The sequence below is a fragment of the Stegastes partitus genome, unplaced genomic scaffold (genome assembly GCF_000690725.1).
Source record: "Stegastes partitus isolate 25-593 unplaced genomic scaffold, Stegastes_partitus-1.0.2 Scaffold936, whole genome shotgun sequence".
Lineage (NCBI taxonomy): Eukaryota > Metazoa > Chordata > Actinopteri > Pomacentridae > Stegastes > Stegastes partitus.
In genome coordinates this window covers 165,319-191,396 of record NW_007578667.1, presented here as the reverse complement: position 1 = coordinate 191,396, position 26,078 = coordinate 165,319, and the positions used below count along the sequence as shown (strand labels likewise).

General features: G+C 40.8%; 1 protein-coding gene across 1 annotated transcript in view; it reads left to right on the top strand.

Annotated features, from left to right (window-relative positions):
* The window catches only part of arl10 (ADP-ribosylation factor-like 10), a 23,327-nt gene extending 3,658 nt beyond the window's left edge, over positions 1–19,669 (top strand). The window contains exons 2-4 of the mRNA XM_008294080.1: positions 4,308–4,485; positions 13,011–13,186; positions 17,482–19,669. Coding sequence (XP_008292302.1) covers positions 4,308–4,485; positions 13,011–13,186; positions 17,482–17,655 — 528 coding nt within the window. The 3' untranslated portion in view covers positions 17,656–19,669. The remainder of the gene's footprint in view (positions 1–4,307; positions 4,486–13,010; positions 13,187–17,481) is intronic.
* Positions 19,670–26,078: the final 6,409 nt, after the last annotated feature.

Below are 26,078 nucleotides of genomic sequence, written 5' to 3'. Positions count from 1 at the left end.
AGCATCATGATGTGAAGCATGGCGGTGGCAGCATCATGACATGGACTTGAAGGTGGTCAAGATAAAAGACAATTCCTGAAAACACAATGAAGTAATCAACAATAGATTGAGTAATAAATGAATAAAAGCTATCAAATCAATCAAAAGTCAGACTAAAAAGGTTGGTTTGCCTTAAAAGCTCCAGTGGGTTTATACAAGATGAGCAAATCTAACAAATACGAATTATCCATTGAGAGTTTGTGACATTCCGTTTCTGAAATCACCATCCACATCCTCTTTTTCTTTGCCGCAGCAGTTCGGATAATCTGGTAAACCAACCAATTATTGTTTCTGCAGTTGTTTTTTTTGATAATTTGGTCATTTATTTCCTGAAAAAAGCCAAATATAAATTGGTTTCCGACTTGGTGGCTCATTGTCCTGCCACTAGACGACTGGCCTTCGAGGGAGGGAGGCACGTGGACAGCATTTGGTAGTTTTCCACTTTGGCAGCAGATACATGAACATTTGCAGAAATGTTCCCATCGTTTTAGCCTTTCCGTTTCCATTGAGGTGTGGAATCTAACAGCTTTGACCACAACGGCAACTTTGAGTGCACCAAAAACAACCGTAAAAAACAGAAGTTACTGCACCTAAGTCCAGTTGTGTGGACGTGTAGGTTATGTTGGCCTATATTTTACATTGCTGCTGGAGATGTCAGCGGCAGAAAAATGGCGCCTTCTCTAAGTTTAACCAATCAGCATCAAGACTCACACAGCAGTTTATCAGTACCTTTCCTGGAGCACTTTATTCTTGCCCAAAATTTGAGGTTCTACTGGGTGGTTCCTGCTCTCGGGAAGGTTTGACTGCCCTGAAACAACCAACAAGTGCAATACATCCTATTGAGTCACTGATATTGGTTAAACTGCTAAAACGTAGCTCCCATTTCCTGCCTGCTCTCTCTGGTAAACCTCAGCTCTGTTGTTGCTGCTCGGCGCTGCAGGCAATCTGGCTTCAGTGCGATAAAGCGTCTGGAGTGTCCTTCAGCAGGAGGTTATCAGATCTACAGCTGAAGCAGAAAAACAATAGAAATCGATGCAAAACCACCTTCTTATGAGAAATGAAGCAGCAGGATACTAATGGAGAGTGTTGGGTTGATTTGAGAAGAGCAATCACTGGGGAACTTGTAGATAAACATCTCCTGAGGTCAGGTGGCGTCCAGTCTGAAAGCTGACATGTGTGTAAGAATTGATCTTTCTGCACAAAGTCCACGCTGATATAAGAGCAGCTCTGCAGAATCAGCTGCTGCAGCGAGCTTCTGCGCTGTCAGGGTTTGAGGTTCGTCTCCCGGCGGGACGCCCGAGCCAGAAATACACAGAGGCGAGCTCCCGAACTGTCAGAGCCGCCATGTTTATCCGGCAGCGCAATCACTGCCGGGAACATGTCAGGAGAAAGTCATCATCGAAATATCTTAAAATCCTCGTCTCTGCGGCGTCTTCAGGGGAGTTTTATCTGTCAAGGAATCAAATTAGAGCTGAAGGAGTAATTCTGAAAATGATGTAAAGATCTAAACCCATTAAGGCTTGATCATCCCACAACAAAGGGAAGAAGATATTTTTAATAAGGAGGCCGATGCATCTCGGCTCTGAAAGGGCTGATATGAATTGGTAATTAACTCCGCAGAGCCGCACATCGGCACACGGCATGAATAAAGACTAACCTTGTGTGACTTTTAAAAAGGAGATGACTGACGTGTGCAGCATCTCGCCGGGATCGTGACGTCTCGGCGTCTCTCTGAGGTTCGAATCCGGCTGCTAACCTTTACCAAGAGTCGCTTATTTGTCTCAGGGAAGTTGCTGCAATAAAGAGCAGGGTCATGCTGCTGCCGCTGCTCTGTCGTGTCTTTTATTAAAGGATAATATCCTGAGTTTCACCTCCGGAGGTTTGCAGACACCGATTCATATTCCTGAACATTATGAAGTGTCTTTTGCGCGACGAGGATCAAATTCCCAAACGTCTCATGCTTTCAGTTTGATGCACGACGACGATCCAGGCTGCAGAGTTTCAAGACACGAGTTAAGATTCGAGACGCTCGCTGGGGTTTGATGCAGTCGCGGCTGCGTTTGATGATTGTCTTCATTATCCTGTGAGCTACTGTTTACAGATGAAGCTGTGAAATGTTAGAAAATGGTGGCGCTTCCTTGTCAAGTGTCCAAAATCCCAAAACATTGAAATTACGCTGAAATGAAAAAGGACAAGGTCGTAAGTTGTCACATTTGAGAAGAAACAGTTTTGCCTGGTCGATGATTATCAAAGTGGGTGTGGATGAAACAATCAACTCACCTTTCAGTGGGCGAGACTGGTCAGGCAGCAGGTCGACAGGCAGGTTGAAGTTGATGTTGGAAGCAGGAAAAATGGGTCGGGATGGGTGTTGTTGGGTGTTTCCAATATGAACAGTTTAACCAAAGTCTCTAAGGAAAGACAACAGGTGAAGCGATCAGTACCGACTCCTGGTTACAAATGCACAGTGCACTTTACAACCACTGCTGCTCTCAGTTCAAGTCAACTTATGTTGAACAGTATAGAAACAGTCAAGTCAGTGTTTATCTTATGCTGCACTTTTAAGACAACAGTTGATGCGCCTTCGAGAAAAAGAAAAGAAAAACAAAACTTTTTGGGGGTCAAGATGCTGTCGTGTTATTTGTGTTGTGATTTTACCTCCATAATTTACATTTTAGGGATTAAAACCTGACAATTTCGTTGACTATCACTTTACCTGCCTTTACATTAACGCTGACACCGTAACGTAGCTTTGGTACTAATTATGGCGCTAAATCCAACTAATTTAAATATTAAGACGAGGACACAAGGAGACATCTTACATCTGTTTACTTCTCTCCTGCTCGCCATGCTCACATATACTGTATTTTACTACAGCCGAGTCCATTAAAGCTGTCCTTGTTTACATTTTTCAACAGATCCAGTGTAAAATAGCTGCTATTCTGCACCGATTAAATCCAGATTTTATAGCTGACAAACTTCCCAAACACACGAGTTAAAGAATCTGTAAATTCTGCTGAACTTTAATGAAATTCGAAGCTACTCTCAAAGTCCGAGAACACTTGCAAAATAAGGAGAAAAGCAGTAAAACATCGACCGTATCCACTACTGTGTACGTTGTTTAGTCTTTAATAAGGCTCAGAACCTACAGTGGTAGTAAATATGGAGATAAATCGAACTAATGTAACAACACAGCTCAGACCGTACAGCATTATAAATGATAAGACTTAATTTATATAATATCAACATAATCATTGATAATCGTGGAGATTAAAGTGCTAATGGTTGAGTTGAGATGGTAGCAGGATGCTGGGAAACATAGAGTCCTACTTTGACATGTACCACCTCATAAATCACAGTTTTGTTTTAAATTGCAGGAACTTTGTTGATCTTTGGGCGTTTTCCAACCAGAAGTACTTCCTGTAGAACCTCTTTGAGTACCTTCAGCTCTGAGCAACCCTTACAAATCTCTGTTGTTGTGTTTCCGACATTAAAACTGTATACGTCCCATAACTACTATTTGTCGTCCATGTATCACTCTCGGAGTTAACGTTATTGGACACACCACAATGAAAATGGAGAGGGCCGATTCGGATGCCATCCCATTAGCATGCTAACACGCTAATCAGCACTAAAGATCACAAGCCAAAGTCCCGAGCGAAGTGAAATGACAACGTCGAAGGCGAACCACGGTTGTTTAATGATTTTTTTTTAGTAGAACACGAATGTCCGACCCAAAAATCATAGAAATCCCTCCAGTAGCTGTTAAGATAGTTTAATCCACTCTAATATTATCTGCTTCCTTTGTGGCTTATCTTTGGACTCTTGACTTCCATCATGAGTAAAGCTGCTGTTAATCAATGCTCAACTCAGACGGTTTAAAAAGATCCCAGATTGTCAATATTGACGCCCTTTGGGCTCCTTAGTTCCACTTTGAAGCACATGGTGATATTTTACTGTGACGTTCTTCCAGCTTTATGTGAACAGTTTGTGTGACGGGAAGATTAAATACAACTTGTGGACCTGAAAACATGTTTCGGACGTTATTTCAGTGATGCTAGAGAACCTACAGACAGCTTAGATGGATCAGCTTAAAGCACAGCGTTTACTCTGTTAAATATTTGCAAATCAAATGCAAACCTGCCGTTCTTCTACACCCCGACTCCTGCTAAAACTTAGTAAATACCCTCAGTCTGCGTTGAATTAATGTGTTTGATTTCTGCCTGCGGTCTTCATTTCTGAACACTTGTGGATCTGTGCTCTGTCTGCAGGAGGAGGAGGAGCGAGGGAAGCGTCAGGTCCTGGTCCTGGGTCTGGACGGCGCCGGGAAGAGCAGCATGCTGCAGGGTTTGACCCCCGGAGAGCCCAAGAGAGGCCCGCGTCGGCCCACCCGCGGCTTCAACTTCATGAGCCTGAACGCCCCGGCCTGCCAGCTCGACTTCCTGGAGAGTAAGACGCCTTTCATCCCTCGTAATCAAACTCTGCAGGCGCCGCATGGAGTCGAGTCGGCGTTGAAGTTTTATCAAACAGTGGGAAGGAGCTTTTAATCCGCTCAGAACCATTTGTTTCATGAAACTTGCCAAAAAACTCCACAAAGATGCCTGGAGTCATTTTTGGAAAACGAGATTCACTTGTGAAATATTACTGATAGACTGAAATGCAGAATGTTGGCGGTGACGCTTAGTTAAAGTGCTGATTATAGTTAGCATGCTACGTTAGCATGACCTTACTCACATCTGTCTAAAGGCTGCAACTAGCCATTGTTTTCATTGACAATTAACCCGTTGAGTGTTTATCAATTAGCTGTTTGGACTATAAAATGTTAGAAATGGTGAAAACTGTCAAAAAAGATCAAGATGACATCCTTACATGAAGAAAGAAAGAAAAAAAAACCCTCACATTTAAGAAGCTGCAATCGGAGACTTTTTTCTTTTTGAACAAAATCCCTCAAACTAATTAATCGATTCTCAAAATAGCTTCAGATTAATTTAACAGTTGACAACTAATTGGTTGATTGTCGTACAACTACAGCTGTCATGGGAGATAGTTAAAATTTGATTGCATTTAGCATGTTAGCTTTTTAACTTGCTAGCTTTCATCTAGTGTTAGGCAAGCTACTTGGAGAGTTTAGCGAGCTAAGCTAGCAGCTGCTTCACGTTCAATATAATTACAGAGAAACATAGCAAGCGAAGCTGCACCAGCATGAACAATATAGTTGCATCAGAAGCTACTTTAATTGAATTAATTTTGTTTTCTATGCTAATTAACTCATTTGCAGCCTACAGACAGTAAAAAACATGTAGCTAGCTGGTAGTTAACGCTTTACAAGCTGCGAGCTGGAGTTTGCAGACTGAACCAAGGTCTGATAGATATTTATATTAATGAATGGAAGCGGTGTCGCATATTGATCCGTAGTTTTGTTCATTGAAAGCTCTGCTTGTAAAAATGTAGCGTGTAGCTTTTTTGTCAATTCGCTGCTGAAAAGCTGTTTGATTCGGAAAACGGTATCGTCGCTGCTAAACTGCTGCAGTTAAACTAGTTACACCTGAACGTGTAGTGACGCTGCCTCTCAACACCAGATTACATTTGTACAGTTAGCATGTCAACATAACACTAACATTAGGATAGTTCACTGATTATCATCTGACTTTAGCATGTTGGCATTAAGTTGACTTGAATTTTGCTGCAGCACAGCTTCAAATGTTGACACACTGGACCGACCAACAGTGGATTCATATCTCCACAGTGCTGTGACGAATGGCCTGACTGCACCTCATCACCTTTCTCTTGTAAGCAGGTAGAAACTCTCTTGATTGTGTTTGTTTAAGCCAATCACAGCCGTCGTCGGTGGTGCAGAGCCCAGGATGCAGCGATGGTGCCCCTTGAAATGGTGATTTTTGTGGAACATTTGTAGGGAAAGTTTTAAACCTGAAAATTTACTGGGAAAAAAACAAAACAAAAAACAAACAGGAGTCTTACTGCACAACACAAATCCTCTACAACACTTCTCAGCATGTAGTTTGTTGCTTGGAGGTCTTATCGTGATAATGGAGGGCGAGAAGAGGAAGGAGGAAGCTAAAAATTGACAGATATCTTCATTAATATTTATATTTTATGCTCTAAAAGTGCTAGAGAAAAGAGGGAAAAGCCACGTGAAATGTCACGGTTATACCCTCAGTCAATGTTTGCTGAGTCAGACTATTCTCCACAATGTGTTCAAGCTTCACTATTTTTTTTTCATCTTCATCTTCTTGGATCATGCATGACGTTAGGCCGGGGCTGATGTGTGATTCATGCATGAGGGTGATTCATCACTGATTCACTTTCATACAGATAACGGCCGCATGCTGTTCCTGCCATCAGACTTGAAACGCGGCGGTTCAGCAACGCAGACGTCACTCGCTTTTAACCCAAAGATCAGAAGGTGTTGATGCAAACCGCCTTAAAACTAGAGCCGCAATCAACTGTGAGCTCAAGTCATTGGCGAATACTTTGATTATTGATTTATGGATTTGAGTTAAGAAATACCGTGAAATTCTTTGTGGCTTTAGGAAGCTGTGACTGACATTTTTACCGTTTTCTTACATTTTATAGACCGAACAATTCATCTGTTAATCAAAAACAATAATCCACAGATTAATCGACAGCGAAATTAGTCGTTAGTTGCAACTCTGCATTAAACAAACTGAATCCTTTGTGGTGCTGAAAGACGACAGCAGCTACTTTTCATCAGTTTTCTCGAGCTTATTCTCCATGTTCTTATCAATACGAGTAATGATAAATAAAAGCTAATTCAGGTGCTTTATAAAGGTATCCGTCTAGATAAGCACCCAGCTCACCGATTGGACGTATTGATGTTGTTGTGTCACCATCAACACGACAGTTTGATCCAAAATAATTGCATTTTAATTGGTTGCTCCTAGCTGTTTGTAGGCGTCTGCAGAAACAGTTCTTATTGTTTAGCAAATTATTTGTTTACCAGCTTTCAAAATGGCGAAATTTGAGGCTTTTTTAACAAAAATATCTCAGGAACTGTTAAAGATAAACGCCTCATGATTCAGAATCTGTAATACTGGACAAGTGGATCAAAGAATCTCTGAAGCCATCATGAAAAGTCTCACCTTTGAGCTCACATTAACAAAATAATTGACAATGCAGAAGTCAGCCAGTGATATTTTCTAAACCACAAGTAGCCTCAGGTCACAATAACACAAAACTGATAATCCACGTAGGACAGAGTTCTGGAGTTTCATAATTGTTCTCGAAAAACAGATCCTGAATCAAAATCACGATGAGAAATAACAGTGAAAATCCCACTTTCAACACGACAGTTTGATCCAAACTGATTGCGTTTTAATTGGTTGCTTCCGGCTGTTTGTAGGAGTCGTTCCTCTGAGTTCATTAAACACCTGCAGCAAATTTTTTGGATAAACCTGCTGTTGTGATTTAAATAAATACGTATCTTGAAAGCTATCTGATGCATCCATGTAGAATTTCCCCCAGATACCGTTGGGATAAAACAAAAACAAAAAACGTTTCAAGCGAATCAGAGATTGTCCAGCAGAAAGTCTCAGGGGGTTTAAGATGGAAAAACCCAAAAAGAGACTTTCGGCTTGAACGTGCAGGAGGATCTGATTCATTCACAGTTCGAGCTGTTTTTCTGCCTTTTTCTTCCCTGAAAGCCTCCATTTAATGAAACAGGGAGGAAATCACCATCAACGTAATAAAACACCTTAAAAGCTCAGTTTCTGTTTAATTCCACACAAATGAGCACTGAGAGAATCAAACAGCTCGGCTTTAAAAAAGAGAAAAGAAGAAGTAAAGGAGGAGACGGACTCATAAATCCAGCAAATGAGTTTCCACTGCACTAAAAATAGCATAAACGCTCGTCGTTCAAACGGCGCGAGCTTCGGCGGCTGATTTATTCATGATCTGAACACAGAGAGCGGTGGGCACCGCTAATCTCTTCCCTCATCTCTGAGAGCGAACGTCGCCACCCACTCGATCGCGGTAAAAATGTCAGAGCGTTTGAGCCGGCGACGCTGACGCTGAGTCGAGCCGACAGGTTCGGTTCCTCGCATGAAGTCCGTCGAGAGGAGAATCCAGCTAAAAGGCCTTTAAACTCCAAATGAAAGGATGCAGATGGGATCAGACGGAGAGGCGGTTTGATGAGTTTGGGGGATTTTTTGCGCTCAGAGGAAGAGAAACGGAGCTTTTCCTCTTTAGGAGTTACGCAAGTGTTGGTACAGTTTGTTCTGGTTTGGTTGATTTGAAGAAACAGACCTGTTCTATCACACCCATGGCTTCATTGATATTGGTTTTCATTTAAAAGCTGAACAGAACGGTGTCATCAGGGTACAAAAAGCTGTTTCAGCTGCAGGAGAAAGAAAAAAATGGCGAAATCCGATTACCGTTACATTTAGTAGGAATGGAGATCCCAAAATGCATTGTTAGCCCTCCTGAACTCTGAGCAGTTTCTTTGTCATGTCTCACTGCAACATGAAGTCCTGCACCTCAACGGAACCAGAACCACCTGGACTAGAGGAAGGCAGAACCCAGAAATGTCTGCTGTGTAGAGTGACACAGATATAGAATTATTCAACGTGAAACAATCACACGTTCAACAAACTGCAGCTTTGCAGCACAGCGAGTGCAAAAAAAAGCTTCACTGAAAGGATTCATTGCTTGTTTGTCGCGGCACCATCAGCTCTGCATTCAAACAACATTCCAATATGTTATTTCTCCTCTTTATCGGCCGTAAAATGAGCCACATCCTGCACATAAGCTGCTCGGTCGTGGGCTTCTGCTCGCTCTGCGGTGAATCTGGCTTCATTCTGCACGTTTACGGGTTCATAATTTTACTTTTAGGATCTACTAGGAGGTGTTTTATGTTCAAAAACACATCTTTCCTCTCATCTGCTGCAGCACCGTTTCTCAGTCTGGGTCTGAAATGCTTCTTTTTTAACGCCGTCTGCATCTCATCACTGATTTAAACCCCCAAAATACCACTGCTCTGCATAGAAGTTGAATATTTAGACTTTTTTCATGAAAATATTTCCTTTCCTTAAATGTAACTCAACATCTTTGCTAAGTCCAGACACAGTGACAGATTGTGATATTGGAGTCGCACGAGAACAGTTACACAAAATCAGTTGTGATCGGGGTAAAATGCAGGTTGAAAATGTGTCTTCTGAAATAAAATGTAAAATACGCTATATAAACACAATAATGTGGTAGAAAAATGTTTTTTATTTTGTTGATTAATCAATTAATTGATTAAAATTCTTATTTCATTAGATTTTTTTAGCATTTTAAGAACCTCTATGTCATCGTATAATGCGTGTACATACATATAAAAACGCAAAACTGCGTTAAACCGGAAACATGACAAAAATGAATTTTAAAAACGAGCGCTCATTACTTAAGTCATCAGCGCAACTGCAGAAGAAATGAAAGTTTCTGTCAAAACCCCGAAAAGGTTCAAAGTTTTGATCTGTACGTTTGACAAAGTGCAACATGGACGACGTGGCGACTGTAAAATCAGGATTAGTCTGTTATCTGACGACAGAAATCTATGTGCACGAGAACGGCTTTATTGGGAATTATTAAAATATGTGAGCACAGGGAGCAGGAGAGAAGCTGCCTTAATGTTTAAATTATGTAGGTTCAGCTCTGTAATTAACAACATGAAATAGTCTTAGCTTTATTATTACATCAGTTAGATTATTCTTCATATTCATTGACATTGTAGGATCTCAGCCTTAATATAAATCGTAGTCACATTTTGTTGGTTTTATTCCCTGATAGGTACATTTTTGAGGTGAAATTAAACCATAAATAACACGACAAAGTCCTTGTTTGGTTATTTCATAAAGCAAACCATGTAGATATACGTATACATCATCGTCTGGCTGTGGTTTCTTTGTACAAACCACATTTTTGTTGTGTGACAATCTGAAATACCAAGTCGGACTTTGCTTTTCTAAAACTGTAGACAAGCGACGGCAGTTGCTAAACAATCAGGAAACGATGCTAAAGAAGTTCTCATAATGAATTGGAATAAAGCAAAAACACCCACCAGGCTTCCAATGGAAATGTTCAAACGAGGGGTTTGGGGGGATGACGGATCAACGTTTTCTGTCTGAGAATAACTCCACATTAAAGAAAAGGCACATTTTGGGCTCTTCGCTTGGTTTTCAGTACATCTCGTCCTCAGCTTTCCGTCTGCATCTGAATCACAGCGCAGCGGTCGACCTCAGCGGGAGATTTCATAATTAAATGAGGGTTTATTAGCAAAGAAGTGACATTTAATTTAACTAAAGCACCCCAGCAGGGCTCAGTTCGCCCGGTTTTCTTGCGACGCTGCATTCACAGATGACGAGGATGTTCTTTTATTCATCCGCACAAAGAAACTGTCGCTGCAAGGTCGGCTTCAGAAAAACATCCCCGACTCTGACTGGCCGCCTTGCTCAAGGGCGTTTGGCCGTGGCAGCAGCTCTCCGTTAAGAACCGACAGATCGATGGGCAGAATTAGATAAGCTGCTCCTGCTTTAAATAAATTGGCCGCAGATTAATTTCGGGTCGGCGTCGGACCGAATGGAATCTGGCTTCTCACCGAGGGATGAAATAGGCCGAGACGGCACTTAGGCATTATTTATATCCACATTCTCCTCCAGGGCAAATTGGTCCGATTCATTTTTTTTCCGTCTTGTTGCCTCCAGACACGATATGTCAGCAAGAAATATAACCGTGCAGCTGCTCTTTTTCCTTTTTTTCTCCATGACTTTGTTCTGTTATATTTGCTTTTTGGTGCTCAGAGGTTCAGATTATGCCGTAAAATAAGGTTTAATTTGACTGTTTTTCTTCCCTCCTCAAAGCTTTTCTTTATGCATTTTAGTTCCTTTTGCACTCGCAGGCATTATTCTTGTTTTTTCTCCCTGAGTGTAAATGAGGACATATCTCAAAAAAATAAAAAAAGCCTGCAGCCGTCACGTTCTGGAGGACCAATGGTACAACAAAAGCCTCTCGAAGCGTCCTGCAGCGCTGCACTGCTGACACCGGACACGTTTGTTGGAGCTTCACTGTGGTGGAAAGTTTCATAGTGACCGAATGTGCGATAACATCCCACAATCCCGCTGTGCAGAAGAGCTGACCTGCGGCGGCTGCGACCGGCGGCAGCTCTGACTTAGCGCCTCTGATTTCAGCTGCAAGAATTCATTAGCGCCGGACTTAATGGAGAATGTTGCTAGGAAACTGGGGAGAGATGTACCTTAAGCTGATGTGATGTGGCAACAATAAATACCTGTTTCCGAGCGGCTCGTGTTTTACAGTCGGATCCCAGCGGGACGCTCGTGCTGCCGCTCTGCAGGCCGCCTTATTAGACCCACACAGCTGACTCACACGGTGTGAACAGAGTGGGCGAGTGCATACATTGAACTAACTGCCTCCCTTTTTGCAGCAATCCGTCGCGACGCACACAGGGGCTGATTTACACCAGGTTCAGTCTGATTTCTGTGCCGTGTGACCTTGGTTCTCTACACATCACGCCTCAGCCTGATCACATGACTTGTCAGCTTGGGAAATGCGAGTATTAATATTCACTCGGTGGTGTTTTTGCCTCCTTAGAAGGTGTTTTCGTGGCCTAACAGCTGGTCTGATTTTATGCCAAGTATTGCATCCAAAGTCCAACGAGGTTGAACTTTGACGCATTCCAGCGTCGTGTCAAAGTTTGCTTCTCATCACGCTCGTGCTGCGTTGTCAGGCATTTTAAAGATAAACAACTGTCAACTGACAATGGGAATGGGTCTGAACCAACATTTAAACAAAGGAGGTCCCGATCAAGTGTTTCTTTACCCTGATACCCAGACACAGTCCCAATCCAGTACCATTTTCTTAGATAATACACACCAGGAATACAATAACGTTATTAAAATCAATCCGGTGTGTGTGCTTGACAAGAAAAACAATGCATTTCTGCATCCAAGCTGTTCATTAATATTACGTAGGTGGTCATAGCCTTGTTGTAAAGCTCCTGCCTGAAATCTAGTGTGGAGAAGACAGGATGTCTCCAAAAGCTCCAAAAGACAAAGAGAACTTGTGTTCTTTACATGCAAATCAGAAAATGTGTTGTTGATCAGCTGTAGTACCTGGGTGTTCCACCAGGGGAAGTTTCATACCGTTTAGAGCAATTTATGTTGGAGGTTTAGCTAGCAACGGACACCATGACAAAGACTTCTGTGACGCTTAAGGACCTCCGACTAGTTTGCATCCGTCGCTTCCTGCTACAAATTGTGCTCTCTCTTCACACCTGTGAAAACGCATATAAACAAAGGCTCAAGCTAAGGTTTGTACTTTAACATATCAGTTAAAAAATGCCTTGCTTTGCCCTGACTTCGATCACATCAGGTCGGGAATCCAGTCAAAACATACAAAGTTTTCCATTATTTAAAGAAGTATTAGTACGTGAACTTGACGGATTCCTTGAGACTTGGTCCCAGACGACGCTAGGGCCTTTGACCAACAGGGAACCAGTTTGGATACTGGTCCATTCAGGATCCACAGAACCAAACACCCTGTAGCGAATACATTTCCATCGCAGGATGAGTTGTATGCTCAAGTTCTAACTCTTCAGAAAGTTCTGTGAACAATTTTCTTTTCCGATTGCAGCCTTCGAGTTTCTGCTGAAAGTCATACTGATACTAAAAGTTGAGTTTCTTCGGACGACTGGGCAACACACTTCTGCTTGTTGATTTTCAGGGGTTTCAGACAAAACCTAAGAGTTCGTCCATCTTTAAATACAGCCAATAAACGAGACATTATCCCCAGGTTGGGAACAATCAGGCAGATCTTCCTAAGGTCTCTCCACTAGATCTCGTGTTTCATTTGTGTGAAAAACAGGATCGAGTCTTCAGGTGACTTCTGGCAAAGCAAACAAACCTGAGGATGTTAATTGTGACGTGTTTTCTTTGCTGCAGTCGGCGGTGGTGAGGATCTGCGGCGCTACTGGTCCGACTACCTGAGCAGGACTCACGTTCTGGTTTACGTGGTGGATTCGTCCGACAGAAGCCGCCTCCCATTGGCTAAGTCGGAGCTGCACCGCCTCCTGGGGGTGGAGCCTCAGCTGCCTGTGGTCGTCCTGGGAAACAAGCAGGTAAACAACAGGATATTTCTGCTGAAACGACATTTAATTGTTGTTTTTTTTATCCAAATAATACAAATAAACCCAAAGATCCGGCATCAGTTTCAAATGTATTCTACAGCTCAACATTTGTTGGCCAACCATTGATTTCCATTAATATCCAGTCTGTATTAAAAGAGTACAGCGTTAGTGTTGATGAGTAACACAATCTAATAAAGCTTTCTAATATATTTTTAGATCTCTTCGATATACTAGTTTTAAGTATGGGAATTGATGGAAATCAATGGCTGACGAGAACAGCAGAAAAATAGTCTAAAAAATGTTGTTCAAAAGAATCTAAAAATGTGCAGGATGTATTTAAAAATGTACAGCAAACAAATAAAGTACACTAATGTAGCTTTATTTTGAAAAACTAATAAGTATTTTACATTACAGCGAGTCATTTTAGATGTTAGGTTGAGTGTCTCCTTCCATTATAGCCAACCACTGATTTCTATGAATGTCTGTATTTTAGAAATGTTCTCACGTTCGTGTTCACATTAACGGGTTTTACAACTTAGTCTAGTTTTTTTCACGGATTTATAGTTCACATGGAAATTCATGGAACCCAATAGCTACCAAGAATAGTAGAAAAATATATTAAAAAGCTAAAACTAAGCAGGTTGTTTTTGTTGTTCTCAATCTTCCCGAGAAACATTTCGGATCATTTTGGTCGACCGTTGATTCCCACTCATTTCCTCGTTGCATAAAAAGAAGACTTTGTCTTAATATTGATGGCTTACACAGTAATTAATCAAGTTTGGTTTAGAGTTCATACAGAAATAAATGGACACCAGTGGCCTTTAAAAATGTGAGACACGTTAATATAGCAGCGTTTAAAAAATAAAAAATAAAGCCCAAAAATATATATATTTTACGGCACAGCTTAACGTTTGTGTTGTGGATTTTTTAAAAGATTTTTTTTTTTTCTGCCATTGATTTCCATTTATTTCTATACTGTATAAAAATCCACCATCACTTAGCCCATAAGAATTGATATTAGCTGAATTTCACATGTATTTTTTAGTGATTTCATGTGAAAACAATGGAAACCAATGGCTGCCCTGAATAGTCTAAAACTGTGTAACAAGCATTTTAATATGTAATATTTAATACTAAAAAAGCCAAAAACATATATATTTTAAGTCACAACTTAATGTTTTTTAATGAATATGTTACTATTCTAGTCAACCATTGATTGCCATTCATTTTCATACTGTATAAATATCCACAATTACTTGCCATGATGGAATAAACACGTCGAATTTCAGCTTGACATATTCAAAGAATTATTTCATATGGAAGTCAATGGCTGCCCTACACAGCAGGAAACAGGTACGCTGATGTAGTTAAGGCCAGAAAAATACTCGTCCTCTGAATAATTTCCTGTGAACGTGTCAAAGCACAATATTGGTAAAATAAAATGAGTGACAGGAGTCGACTTAATGAATGAAGCGACCGCTGAGGTGGAAATGTTGGAGCCAGCCGAGTCTTTCCTTCTTCATTTATGCGGCGGAGGCGATCCGTCAGACTCCTGAAATAAACATTTCTACATTTCCTCCTCGCCTCATATTTCTTCACACGGCGCGGCACTTGTGGAATTATGCATGACCCTCCCGGGCAAGAGGGAATATTTGTCACGTCTAATGTCGGCGCTTCTGTTGTCCCGCTGCTGTTGGTTACTCGTGACATTAGAGGGAAAGTCGTCGTTTCGGTTTCAGTCAACACAGTGCGGATGAGCAGGTGCGGCTTCATGCAGAACGCCATGTTTTAAACATCAGGAGGCTCCATAGGATCGAAGTTATCGCGCTACGCCTTCTCTACGTTCATCTGCAAAATTAATAAGGATCATCAAACAGAATATCTGCTGGAGGCTTCGCAAACCTGTTGCCTGTCAATGTGAAAGCTGCCGGAAATATGGATTTTCTGTCGGGTTGCTTTCAAGTTATACATCAAGATGTGTAACGAACGTAACCACGGAACTGCAGTTTAAATTATTAGTGTATATGCAGTGCTTAAGAAATGTGTTACAGCGGCTGTCTAATATGTTAAGACTGTATATGAAGTTTAATTCACACTCAGCTCTCAACGTGTTAGCATTTTGAACAGGAATGATCCATAAATCAATTACAAAACTGAGTTCGGTTGTGTAATCCATCACTGCTGTTATTTAGTTGTTGTTTGTATTTTAAAAAGTCAAATAGTGGAAGTCAATGGGTGTCTGAAGGGTAGAAAAACACATTAACTGAGCTAAAAACAACCATTGTTTGCTTCAGAAAACAGCTTGACATTTTTTTGTCGGCTTGTTTTTGAGAGATTAAACCCTAAACATGAAAGAGACTCAACCTCTGTGAGCCCAGGTTAAAGAAAAGAACTATTGTCTTCAGGAGTAGGAGCTCTTTCTGACAGTGATACCGGCGTTCGCCCACCAACACTTAATTCTTCTCAGCCTCGGCGCTCGTTCCGTTTAAACACTACAAAGGATGTTCCCAACAGAACCTGCAGAGAAGCGAGGCGGACGTCTGTAGACTGCAGGCCGGCCGAGCGGTTGGTGTAGGAGGGCGGCTTCGCATACATGAGTTCTGATCATAAATGACACGTAGTCATTTGTAATGACACATCGTTAACTATTATGTAAGTTCATGGTAATTTTGTTCTCGCTAAGCCTTTTGAAGTGGAACACATGAGTTGGTTAAAGTCACAACATTTATGTTTTGGTCACAGTGTTGTCAAGAGAAGCACCAAAACAAGCCTGTACTGTAATTACATGTATGTGTGTGGTTCATTTTTAAAATATGTATTTAAACTGGAAAAGTCTCATTAAGATATAAAAATATCCTTAACAAGCGTATTCTGGTCAAGACAGCATGAACTAGTATCAGATCAACCTGATGCAGGTTCTGTGTTCTTAACAACTATATTTATGACAAAAACGTGTTTTTTTCCCGTTTCTTTCTACTTCATTTTGCTCCATTTGTCACACTAAAAATACATAATCAATAATGCAAGCTACAGATCAGATGAAAACTGTATTTTTCCATGTTTTGGTCCAAAGTGAAGCGTCTGTTTTTTGCAGACACATTAATTAATCTTTAATGACGAACACAAGCTGTGCTAATGACAAATCAACAGTGAATACATAATTACTTTGGATAAACAATGTTGTTGCTGTATTTACCAAAACGATGCTGTGTCTGTTTTTAGCTTTTCAAGTGTAAAGTTAGTAGAGAATGGCAAACCTGAGCTAACTATGCTAATGCTAATGGTACACGCATGTCCCATTATTTACCAAAACACGGCTAAGCACAGCCTATTTGTTGCTAACACTGTTAGCTTTTTAAGTATGTCGCACATTATGTTTCCTTAACGTTATTTTTGAATGAAGAACAAAAGCTAACTATGCTAATGCTACTGCCAAAAACATGCTGTATTCATATTCTTTTGCTTGTTTGTGTAAAAAAAAAATACTTGCACATCTTTGCTTTGTTGCTAGTCTAGTTAGCATTTTGAGTTTGTTGCACACAGTTTAATTGAAGTTATTCTTAAATGGCAAACACAAGCTCGCTATGCTAATATCCAGATTTTACTGTTGAAATTAAAAATATTCTCATACTTGATAGCGCATAAGCACAGCTGTTGTTCACTGCTAGCATGTCACTCCCACTAAGTTTACTTGTGTTTTTCTTGCTTGGCTGATACAAGCTAACTATGCTAATTGCAATGACAATGACGTGTACATATTTCATTTATTATTATTAATAAAAATGTTCACAATATTTGCCAAAACATGGCAACATACACCTTCTGTTTGTTGTTAGCTTAGTTAGCTTATTGACTGTCGCACACTACACTTAATATTCCATCTAAATGTTTTGAAATTGGCAGATATCGATCGCAGTAGGATATAAATAAAGCCGTAATATCCAAAAAATATTCAGTGTATATCTGATAAACATTTAAGTAGTTCCAATTCACAACATAAGGTGTTTTGCAAAGTGAGGGAATGTGGAGAGATTCAAGATTAGTTTTTCAGGTTTAGCTGCGTACAGAGTAAAAAACGTTTTGCAGTATTTTAGCTAAAGAAAACCCATGATGAATATAAATATTAATATCAATAAATAACCTAAAAGTCTGTCATGCATGTAACTGAATTAATAACGCATCAGTAACCAAATCCACTCCACAGTGCAGACGTCAGACTTAAGCCGACCTTGAAGTATCCTGCTTTGTCTTTTCTGTCGGTTTGACCCGTTTGTTGCTCTTGGCAGGATAAACCCAACGCCGTCAGTGTGTCGGAGCTCCACGAGGCCTTGTCTCTGGGCTCCGTGACCGTGGACAGGAAGGTGTTCCTCCTGGCCGCCCAGCTGGACTCCGACGGAGCCTTGAGGAGGTCCTGCCATGGCCTGGAAACCGTCCAGGAGCTCCTCCTCCAGCTGGTCTGATCCCTCAGAGCTGAGGAGGAGGAGGAGGACGGAGGCAATGAGATGAAGGCTTCAGGACGTCCTCTTCTTCCTCGTTCTTCTGCTCGTCGAATCTCATGTGAGGTGGAGGAGGATGAGGAGGTGATGGAGACTGAAGCAACTGAGGCAGAGAAGACGCCAAAATAGAGGTTTTCCAGTTTCTCCTTTTCAGACGGTTTGTTTTAGAAAATAGCAACTCGTGACAACACCTTTGTACACGACTCGTCTTACTCACCGGAGAAGAGGAGGACACAAGGACTAAAGTTAGTTCATGACTCAAAGCTCCAGAGCTCAACTGCTGCCAGCGACTCGGACTCAATGTGTGTTAATGTCCGCAGGTGTGAGCATGTAGTTTGTACTGTAGATATAAAGTGTGCTACGTCAGGTCTGTAGATGCAGATACACAGAGTTCTGTCTGTTTTTCCGTGTACGATCAAATCAGAGGAGTCGGCAGAGTAGATCGACGGCGGCGTTCAGGGTTTCAGGAGATAATCAAATTCTGGGCTTTAGGAGGAAACTCGCTGACTGTTTCACCGGCCGTGTTTCCATAACGTAGTTTGAAGTGTCCCATCGGAAAAAAATTAAGTGGCAAAAAGCAAAAGAAAATAAATTCACGGTTGAGGTGGTGTCTGACTTTATTGAGACGGAAGCAACTTTCCTAACAAGCTCGGACGACGTAAACATCGTCTGTTCTTTCGTTGTCTTCGTCTCCGCAGACACCGTCTGACATGAAAGTATAATTAAACTTTCCCGATTGAAGGCAAGTCCCTTGATTTTTCTCTCGTCGACGGTCCAAGTTTTTTGTTTTCTTCCTTGTCTTGTGGCCTCAATTACCGCCTTCTGTTGACGCTACGCCGTTTATTTGCTCGAAAGCAGGAAATGTAATTTGCTGCATGGAGAATGCGACGCCCGTCCGAAGCATGGAAGTATTACTACATACCAAGACGTAGACGGGTCTGATAACATTTCACTGAATCAGAATCAGATCTAACAGGAGTGTTTCTGTTGGAAACCGTCCGACCAGACTTCAGCTTTCCATCTCTGGTCACTGTTGCTGCTCCCTGATGGCTGCCATGAGTTCAGGTGGAAGTAGCCAACACAAGAAATATGTCTGTTTTGCTTTGCTGGAATGCAGTTTCCTTCAGCTTAATAACTGGATACTAGTCGGGTGATGTGTCAGTTCATGTAACTGCACTAAACTCTTTAGTTCTGCCGACTATTAAAGAGGAGTGATCATACATTTCAGAGAAAACCTTTTTTGAAACTGTACCTGATTTAAATTTGACCTCCGTCCCTGTTGAAGTCGTGTCCTCGTGCAGCGATTCTCTGCTTCCTGTGCTCCTACAACACTCCAAGGATTTAGTTTAAAGCATATAATGAACAGATAAATTAAGATGTAATAATATAAATCAAAGCTTTACTGTGACAATCTACTCAGCAGATTAACAACATAAAGTGATTAAATCATATTTAGCAGCTTTAACAGTAACTCAACACAGTCATGCTTGAATGACAGTAATCCAACAATAAAAAGTATTCTACATATTACATACATTTACTCTTGGTACTTTCAGTGTCTTTTAGCTGCTAAAAGTACTTTTGCTGTGCAAATTTCACTGCATGACTTTTACCCGGAACAGAGTATTTCTACGGTGGGGTATTGGTACTTTTACTTACTATATCTAAGTACTTTTTCCACCACCTAGTACTTTGATGAAACTAGTTTAAAAGTCAACTTGCATTTTGGGAGTTTCACCTGAACTCAAGGCCGCTACTCCAAAGTTGTGGAGTTGTAGAGGTTAGGAAGTGTGACGTTCTCTCTGCAAAATGAAAATACAACCATCATCGGCGTAGAAAATCACTGTCAGCATAAAAAGACTTAAGTTATTTTTTAAAAAATGTGAAGATTGTGATTCTAACACATACCAGAGTTGTTGTTTTTTTGTTGTTGTTTTTTAAAAAAATATGTAATGAGATCATTTTAAAGTCATATTTTATTAAAAGTTTTTTGTTTTTTTTACGCTTGTATTTGATTTTTCAGCATTTTACTGTAAACATGTTTTTTTTTTACCACCAAAACGAACCGTCTTTGGAGCCCAGACACTCCCAGTCCTGTTTGCTGTGCAGCTGCATCACTGTGTAGAAACCAGTAAAACACATCCTTGAATGTAGAAATGCAGTTGTGAATTGACTTTAAAGCTACGTGTTAACTGTAATTATTATTATTATTATTGTTGTTATTATTATGATTATTACTATTATTATTATGTGCAGCACAGTTTGCTCTTGACGCACAATTTCTTTGATGAATGTGAAGTTATATTCTTTTGGATGTTCTACAGAAATGTTTTTTTTTTCACTGTAGACAAGCGTCCAGTGGGTTGTTGTTTGTTGGCTGTTTTGATAACCAGTGATGCTTGTGTTCATGTGTACTGTTGGATATGAACTCATGCATGTCTTCATGTTTTTGTAGCTCTCTTTTAAAAACTTAAGCTGCAGTTTCATAAATGGGAAAATTGGATTGTTATGTCTGTACGTGTTTTTCTTAAAAACGATAGAAGGAAATCTGTAACCAAAGTGAGATAAAGCCTCTTTCAGTTTCACGGTCGTCCTGTTTTGTTGTCTGCATTTCACATAGGGATGGTTTCAGCTGGTTCCTCTTTGGATCCAAGTTGGTGAAATACACAGAAGTTCCACAGCCGGCAAATCCATCACGGAGCGTTTCATTCGCAGTCTGTCTCTGTCCGACACCATAAACTTCTGTAAATGAAAAATGTTGACGTATAAAGATTAATGCGAACTCAGACTCGCGGCTGACACCGTTCACAGTGTGGATAGAATTCACTGGAGTCAGCGGAACGACTGCCAAATGCAGAATCTGCAGGAGGACAAAGCGGAGAAGTCTTCAGCGTTGGTCCGCCGTCCGTCACGTTCAAGTCAGGACTCGTGTTCAGCCGACAGATTCTGTGAACCGACAAGTCATCTGTTTCAGTTAACAGAAAGTCCACCGTGTGTGCAGAGAACCTGCAGTTTGATATTTGCTGAGAGATAAACTGGAACTTATATTCCGTGCACTGTGTTGCTTTCACTTTCTTTTTTCTTTTACAGTGCAGGAGCTGAACCAAAATGAGAACTGAAAGGCTTCAGGATCCTGCAGAAAGTTCAGGTCAAAGCCTGAGACTGGCTTAGCTGCTGAAGTGATGTTGATAAATACGTGACGGACAAGACGTCGCTCTGCGAGGTGCCATCCACTCACCAAGCTCCTTGATTGACCTCGACAAACCAGTTTGGCTCTTGAACTGACACCAGTATCTCTATTTCAGTAGAAGGTTGAAACATATACTGTGAATACATGTGACATGCAGCTGAGGTACGGCAAGTCGCTTTACCGGGATTAAAAATACAGACATCAGCAACGTCATTCTGAGCAGTCAAAACCACAGGAAGCACAGCAGACTATGTTCAACGGCGTTAAGAGACATGATGGCAGATAAAATCGTTAGAAAGTACCGTGAAATAGAAAAAGTTCGTCAGCAAGGACTTTGCTTTGTTCATTAGAGGCTTGTGGAGGAAATGTACCAGAAGTTTGGCGTTGGGCAGCTCCACCATGGTGGTCACATGACTTGTCGAATGCAAATGCAGTGAAATAATACGTTTGCAAAAAGGGATGTCCAGTTTTCAGGGGTCTAGCTATTAAAGAGGCACCATGACAAAGTCTTCTGTGACACTGAAGACCTCCAGCCAGCGTACATGTTACATCAGATTGGGATCAGTCAGGACAGTAGAGGAGCGTTTACTGACCTCAGGCCAGCAGAAAAGCTTTAAATTTAGCAGGAATAATGTACAAAACTCATCCTACATATCAGCAGGACATCTGATGGATGTTTTTTTTGGCTTTTTTCCACGACTCTGTGAAACAACAAAAGCAAACGTAGGTGTTTGCCGATATCGACTGCAAGCTGCCTCCATCTCACTGCAAACTACGACATAACATATCGGCAACGTCTTTTTGCTTTGTCAAAAATCCAATTCAAGATATCTGTAAATACATCTCTACGAGTATTAGTTGCAGTTGGCCTTGTCTACAACATCACTACTTCATCATTTTGGTCAGTACAAACTTAATTCTAGAATTTAAAAAAGACGATGTAGATTTGTTGAAATTGTGGGAAATAAAGATATCGTGTCATAATTTAACTGTAAATATCTGAATCCCAACTAGTCAGAATTCAGCCGCAGACATTCTGTGATGGGAAACACATAAATGGTAGAAGTGACATAAACTGTCCTTGATAAGTGATGGTTTGGATATCTGAAATGTTCTGCTTGACTGATTGAATTAAAGACTGATCCATCTGTGTCCACACAGTCTTAATTAAATGTGTAAAACACGACATGCTCAGAAACGTTGGAAGCCGCATTCTGCTTTTGAAGCCATTAAATTAATGGACCAACATGATCACAGTGATTTATACACAGACAACAGCTCCTCCAGACCCTCATTAGTCCTATTTTTGGCACAATTCAGCACAACCTCCTCATCAAGGAGCCACTTTCAGCTACAGCACAGCAATAAAATAAAGACGTATGCTTTTTAATTAAGCTGTTTTCACTCCCTGCAAAACAAACAAAAAGAAAGGATTCAAATAAAATGCAGTCTAACCAAATCCTACTGGTAATAAATACAGACATGTGCACCACAGCTACTCAGGTTATCTGTTGGGACGGACGGATCTATAAAAAACAGTTTCATCCTGCTCAGCAGAGGAAAACTTTTCGTTCCTCCCATATCTGCTGACTGAGAATGCAAACACTGACAGATAAACTCTGGAGCTGCCTCGCCTCGATTTTGTCGGCCAAAGTTCTCCAACTGGCAGAACAGGAAGTTTTTCATTTAGCCGAGGCGTCACTGTGGCTCAGTGTTTTCACAACATGACTCAGTCAGCAGGCAGCTCTGAATCACAAAACGAAACTCATCTGCTCGGAGAGTCGATATCAAAACAGACCGGCGAAATGAATGATTCATCGTGTCGTGAATGGAACCTGTTAAACCTGGTTCTGGCGACGGCAGCGCTGTAGCAGGTGGCATTTAAAGGGGTCTGACTTCAGGTTAATATTTTGGAAATACGAGACATTTGAGCCTCAATAACAGCTTTAATAACAGTGAGCGGCTTTGAGTCAAACACTCCCTGCAGCCTGGATGAGCTCAGACTGGAGACCTGGAAGCAAATCATCACACAGAAACTCCAAACCTGTGTTTTAACGTACAACATGTGCACAAGTTAACAAGTCGACTGCAATGGACTCCTCACCTGATGTTGATCCAAGGTCGGGTTTCCATAAAACAATGTTGGCAAAGTTTGTGTACGATAAATACTCGGACTGGTTCCACATCAGCTCTACTGCATTTCACTTTTATGGAAAGAAGAACCTCTGAATGTGAGTAAAACCAAAGCACACTGAGGGATTTTCACTATACAAAAAAATAAAAAATGACAGAAGATAACAAAGACAGCATGATGTGTAGCACACGTTAACATTTAGGATGTCAGTGCTGCTACTGAGCTAACATTTAGCGTGTTAGCATTACATCTGCACAAATACATCTTTTATGACCAAATGTTAAAGTTTTGATGAGCAGTGCCGAATTATCACAGTTGGAATCAGTCATCGTGTCATTTCAGGCTGCAGGGGGCCTTTTATTTCCATAAAAAATCTCCAATAAACAACCTGTCCAGGACCAAACGTCTGATGGACACAGTTAGAACCTAGCATGCAAATACAGTCGAGCATTGACAAGTTTAAAGCCGAGATTTTTCCCTCACGAGGCGGTGGAGAACAAAGCCGAGCTAAAAGGAGCGACTCCAGATGAATGATTGCTAAGGATGGTGGGGACGACCAAGACAATTTTAACCTGATCAGTATCAGCACAAACCGTAGCACGACCCGTTGTTTACTTCCGCTGTTTTACAAGTGTTATAAATTTGAATGATTTTCTTGATAAATGCAGCATGATCGATTTAGGATTGATCAACTTGTAGCATAAACTGAGCGTATTGTGTATGTCAGTGGAATACAACATCACCGTCCTGGTCAGAGGTCATTAAACATTAAAGAAGTCTTTGTCATGGCGTCTCTTTGCTAACACTGAACTGCCCACCTTCTCTGGTCACTACAGCATTAAACATAAGAGGTACCAGGTACAACAACACTTAAAGTTTGTATACCTGAGGAAAACGGTATCTGCGGATACTAGTTACTAATGACCTGGATTGGAAACATGACAAGTTTGCTGTAACTAAGTTTTGATGTGATAAATATATGACAGTGGTTTGATTTTAGGTTGTTGCACTGCCTCCTCAAAAGGCCACAAAACAGTAAAAAAAAAATAAAAAATCTTATATTGTTCCAAGAGATAAAGTGGTGAGATCTTAAAGACGGTACGGAATCATTCACTGATCGCTGTAAATGTCTAAAACTAAATTCAATGGCAACCCATCCATATTTGTGCAGATTTTATTTACTACTGCTAACAAACTGTCTTCGTTCAAACGTCGTTTTTCACACTTCAGCTCAGTTTGTGTTTTTGTGGCACCTCAGACAGGCAATCCCACCTCACATACCTTCAGTCGACCTCAGCTGATTAAACGCTTTGTAAATGTGCCGCGGAGGTTGTTTCTTTTGCCGACGGGCAATCAGCAGGAAGTTGTAGCTGCTGAGTGGAAGGAGGCTGTAAATGATTGATGAGAGCAAACAGCGGATGTAGGTCAAACTATTGTGAACAACAACAAAAAGGCAATAAAAGAAAATGTGCTGCGGGTTCACGTGCTCACCTGTCGCAAACAATCATCCGGACTTTTACAACCAGTGACAAACATCAGACTGAAGGCATTCATGGTCCCCAGAGGATGGATCCTATTTGACTTTTCAGTTGGTGCCAAATATGACAGTTTTACTTCCTATTGAAATCTCTCAAACAACATCAGAATGGATCACTTTGAAAGGTGGCAGAAATTCATGCTCTTCAGAGGATGAATCACAGTAATGGATTGAAACATTCAAGGTCCCCAGAAATCTTACTGCCTTTAATGATGGCTTAATGTTTCTTCTGGTGCCATTAACAGACTGAAACTTTTTAAGGACTTTTCTTTTTTTTAAAAATGGATCCAAGTTGAAATTTGACAGAAATTCAACATTTTCAGATGATGAATCTAATTAAAATGTCAATAATTCTGTGGCGTATCTCCTCATTTACTCAATGGACGGGTCTTGTTTGTGCACCAGTTCCATTCAGGACCCACAGAACCAAACCTTTAGCACCAGTTCAGATCAAAGTTAGAGCAGCAGCCACTGCGTCAAAATGTTTTCCGGCAAAAAGACGAGATCGGCATCACAAATCAACCCAACAAGTTCAAATCTTAGAGGCCAAGACCCAGCTGGGTTATTTATGGAGGGAATGCACCTGTGTGATGTAAAAATTAGGGATTGAAACTTTGCACAAGTACTTTAAAAACACAACTTTACCTGACGATAATACGTGTAAATGCTAAAACCCTTCAGTGATATTAATCAAGGAGTTTGTCCAAATCTGGACAATAAAAGTTGGCAAACAAGGCAACACACCGCTTCCACATTTTGCCTGTTTTCAATGGTTTGGTCCGTTCCTGATGCCAACATCGCCACAGTTCCTATTTGGATCCAACTGGTTCTCACTGGGAACTTTTATTTTAGGTTCTAGACCAATTTATGTTTGATCGAAATACCAGAAAAAATGTTCACTGGCCGAAAAGCCCTTAAAGTCAGTCGAATGGGGATTCCCTGATTCTGCAGTTGACCCAATGTGACGTCCATTTTTCACCTCAAACCAACTTTCAAACATTTACATTCACTTAACAGGTTATGGACTGAAATCACAAAGTGGCCTTTACAGCTCGAACTAAGTCATTTTCCACCAATAAGCACTGGACTGATGTTAAATTCCAGCACTAAAAACTCTCAGAACTCTTATGGAATAACTGATAACTTTCACTTCTGAGAAAAGGTCGTGATTAATGTGTACAAGGCTCTGTAGCTCAACCTCCAAACCCAAACTTGTGTTTCTCGAGCAGTTTTTACTGTTAATAGTAAGAGCATTTTATGATATTTTTCACAAATCTGCCAACTAAATCGTTACCAAACAACTTCTTCACCAATATGTTTGTAAAGGTGTAATAACATGCCTTAAAATGTTGAAGTTCAACTCTGGTGGGAAACCCTGAAAAACACCTGCTCAAGTTAGGGTACCGATAAATGATTGACGGAAAATCGATTTTACAATTTCTATGTGATTAATATTTTTTTTTAAAAACAATATTATCAGACCTGGTGAAACTCAAAGATGAACTTAAAACACTGTCTGAATCAGT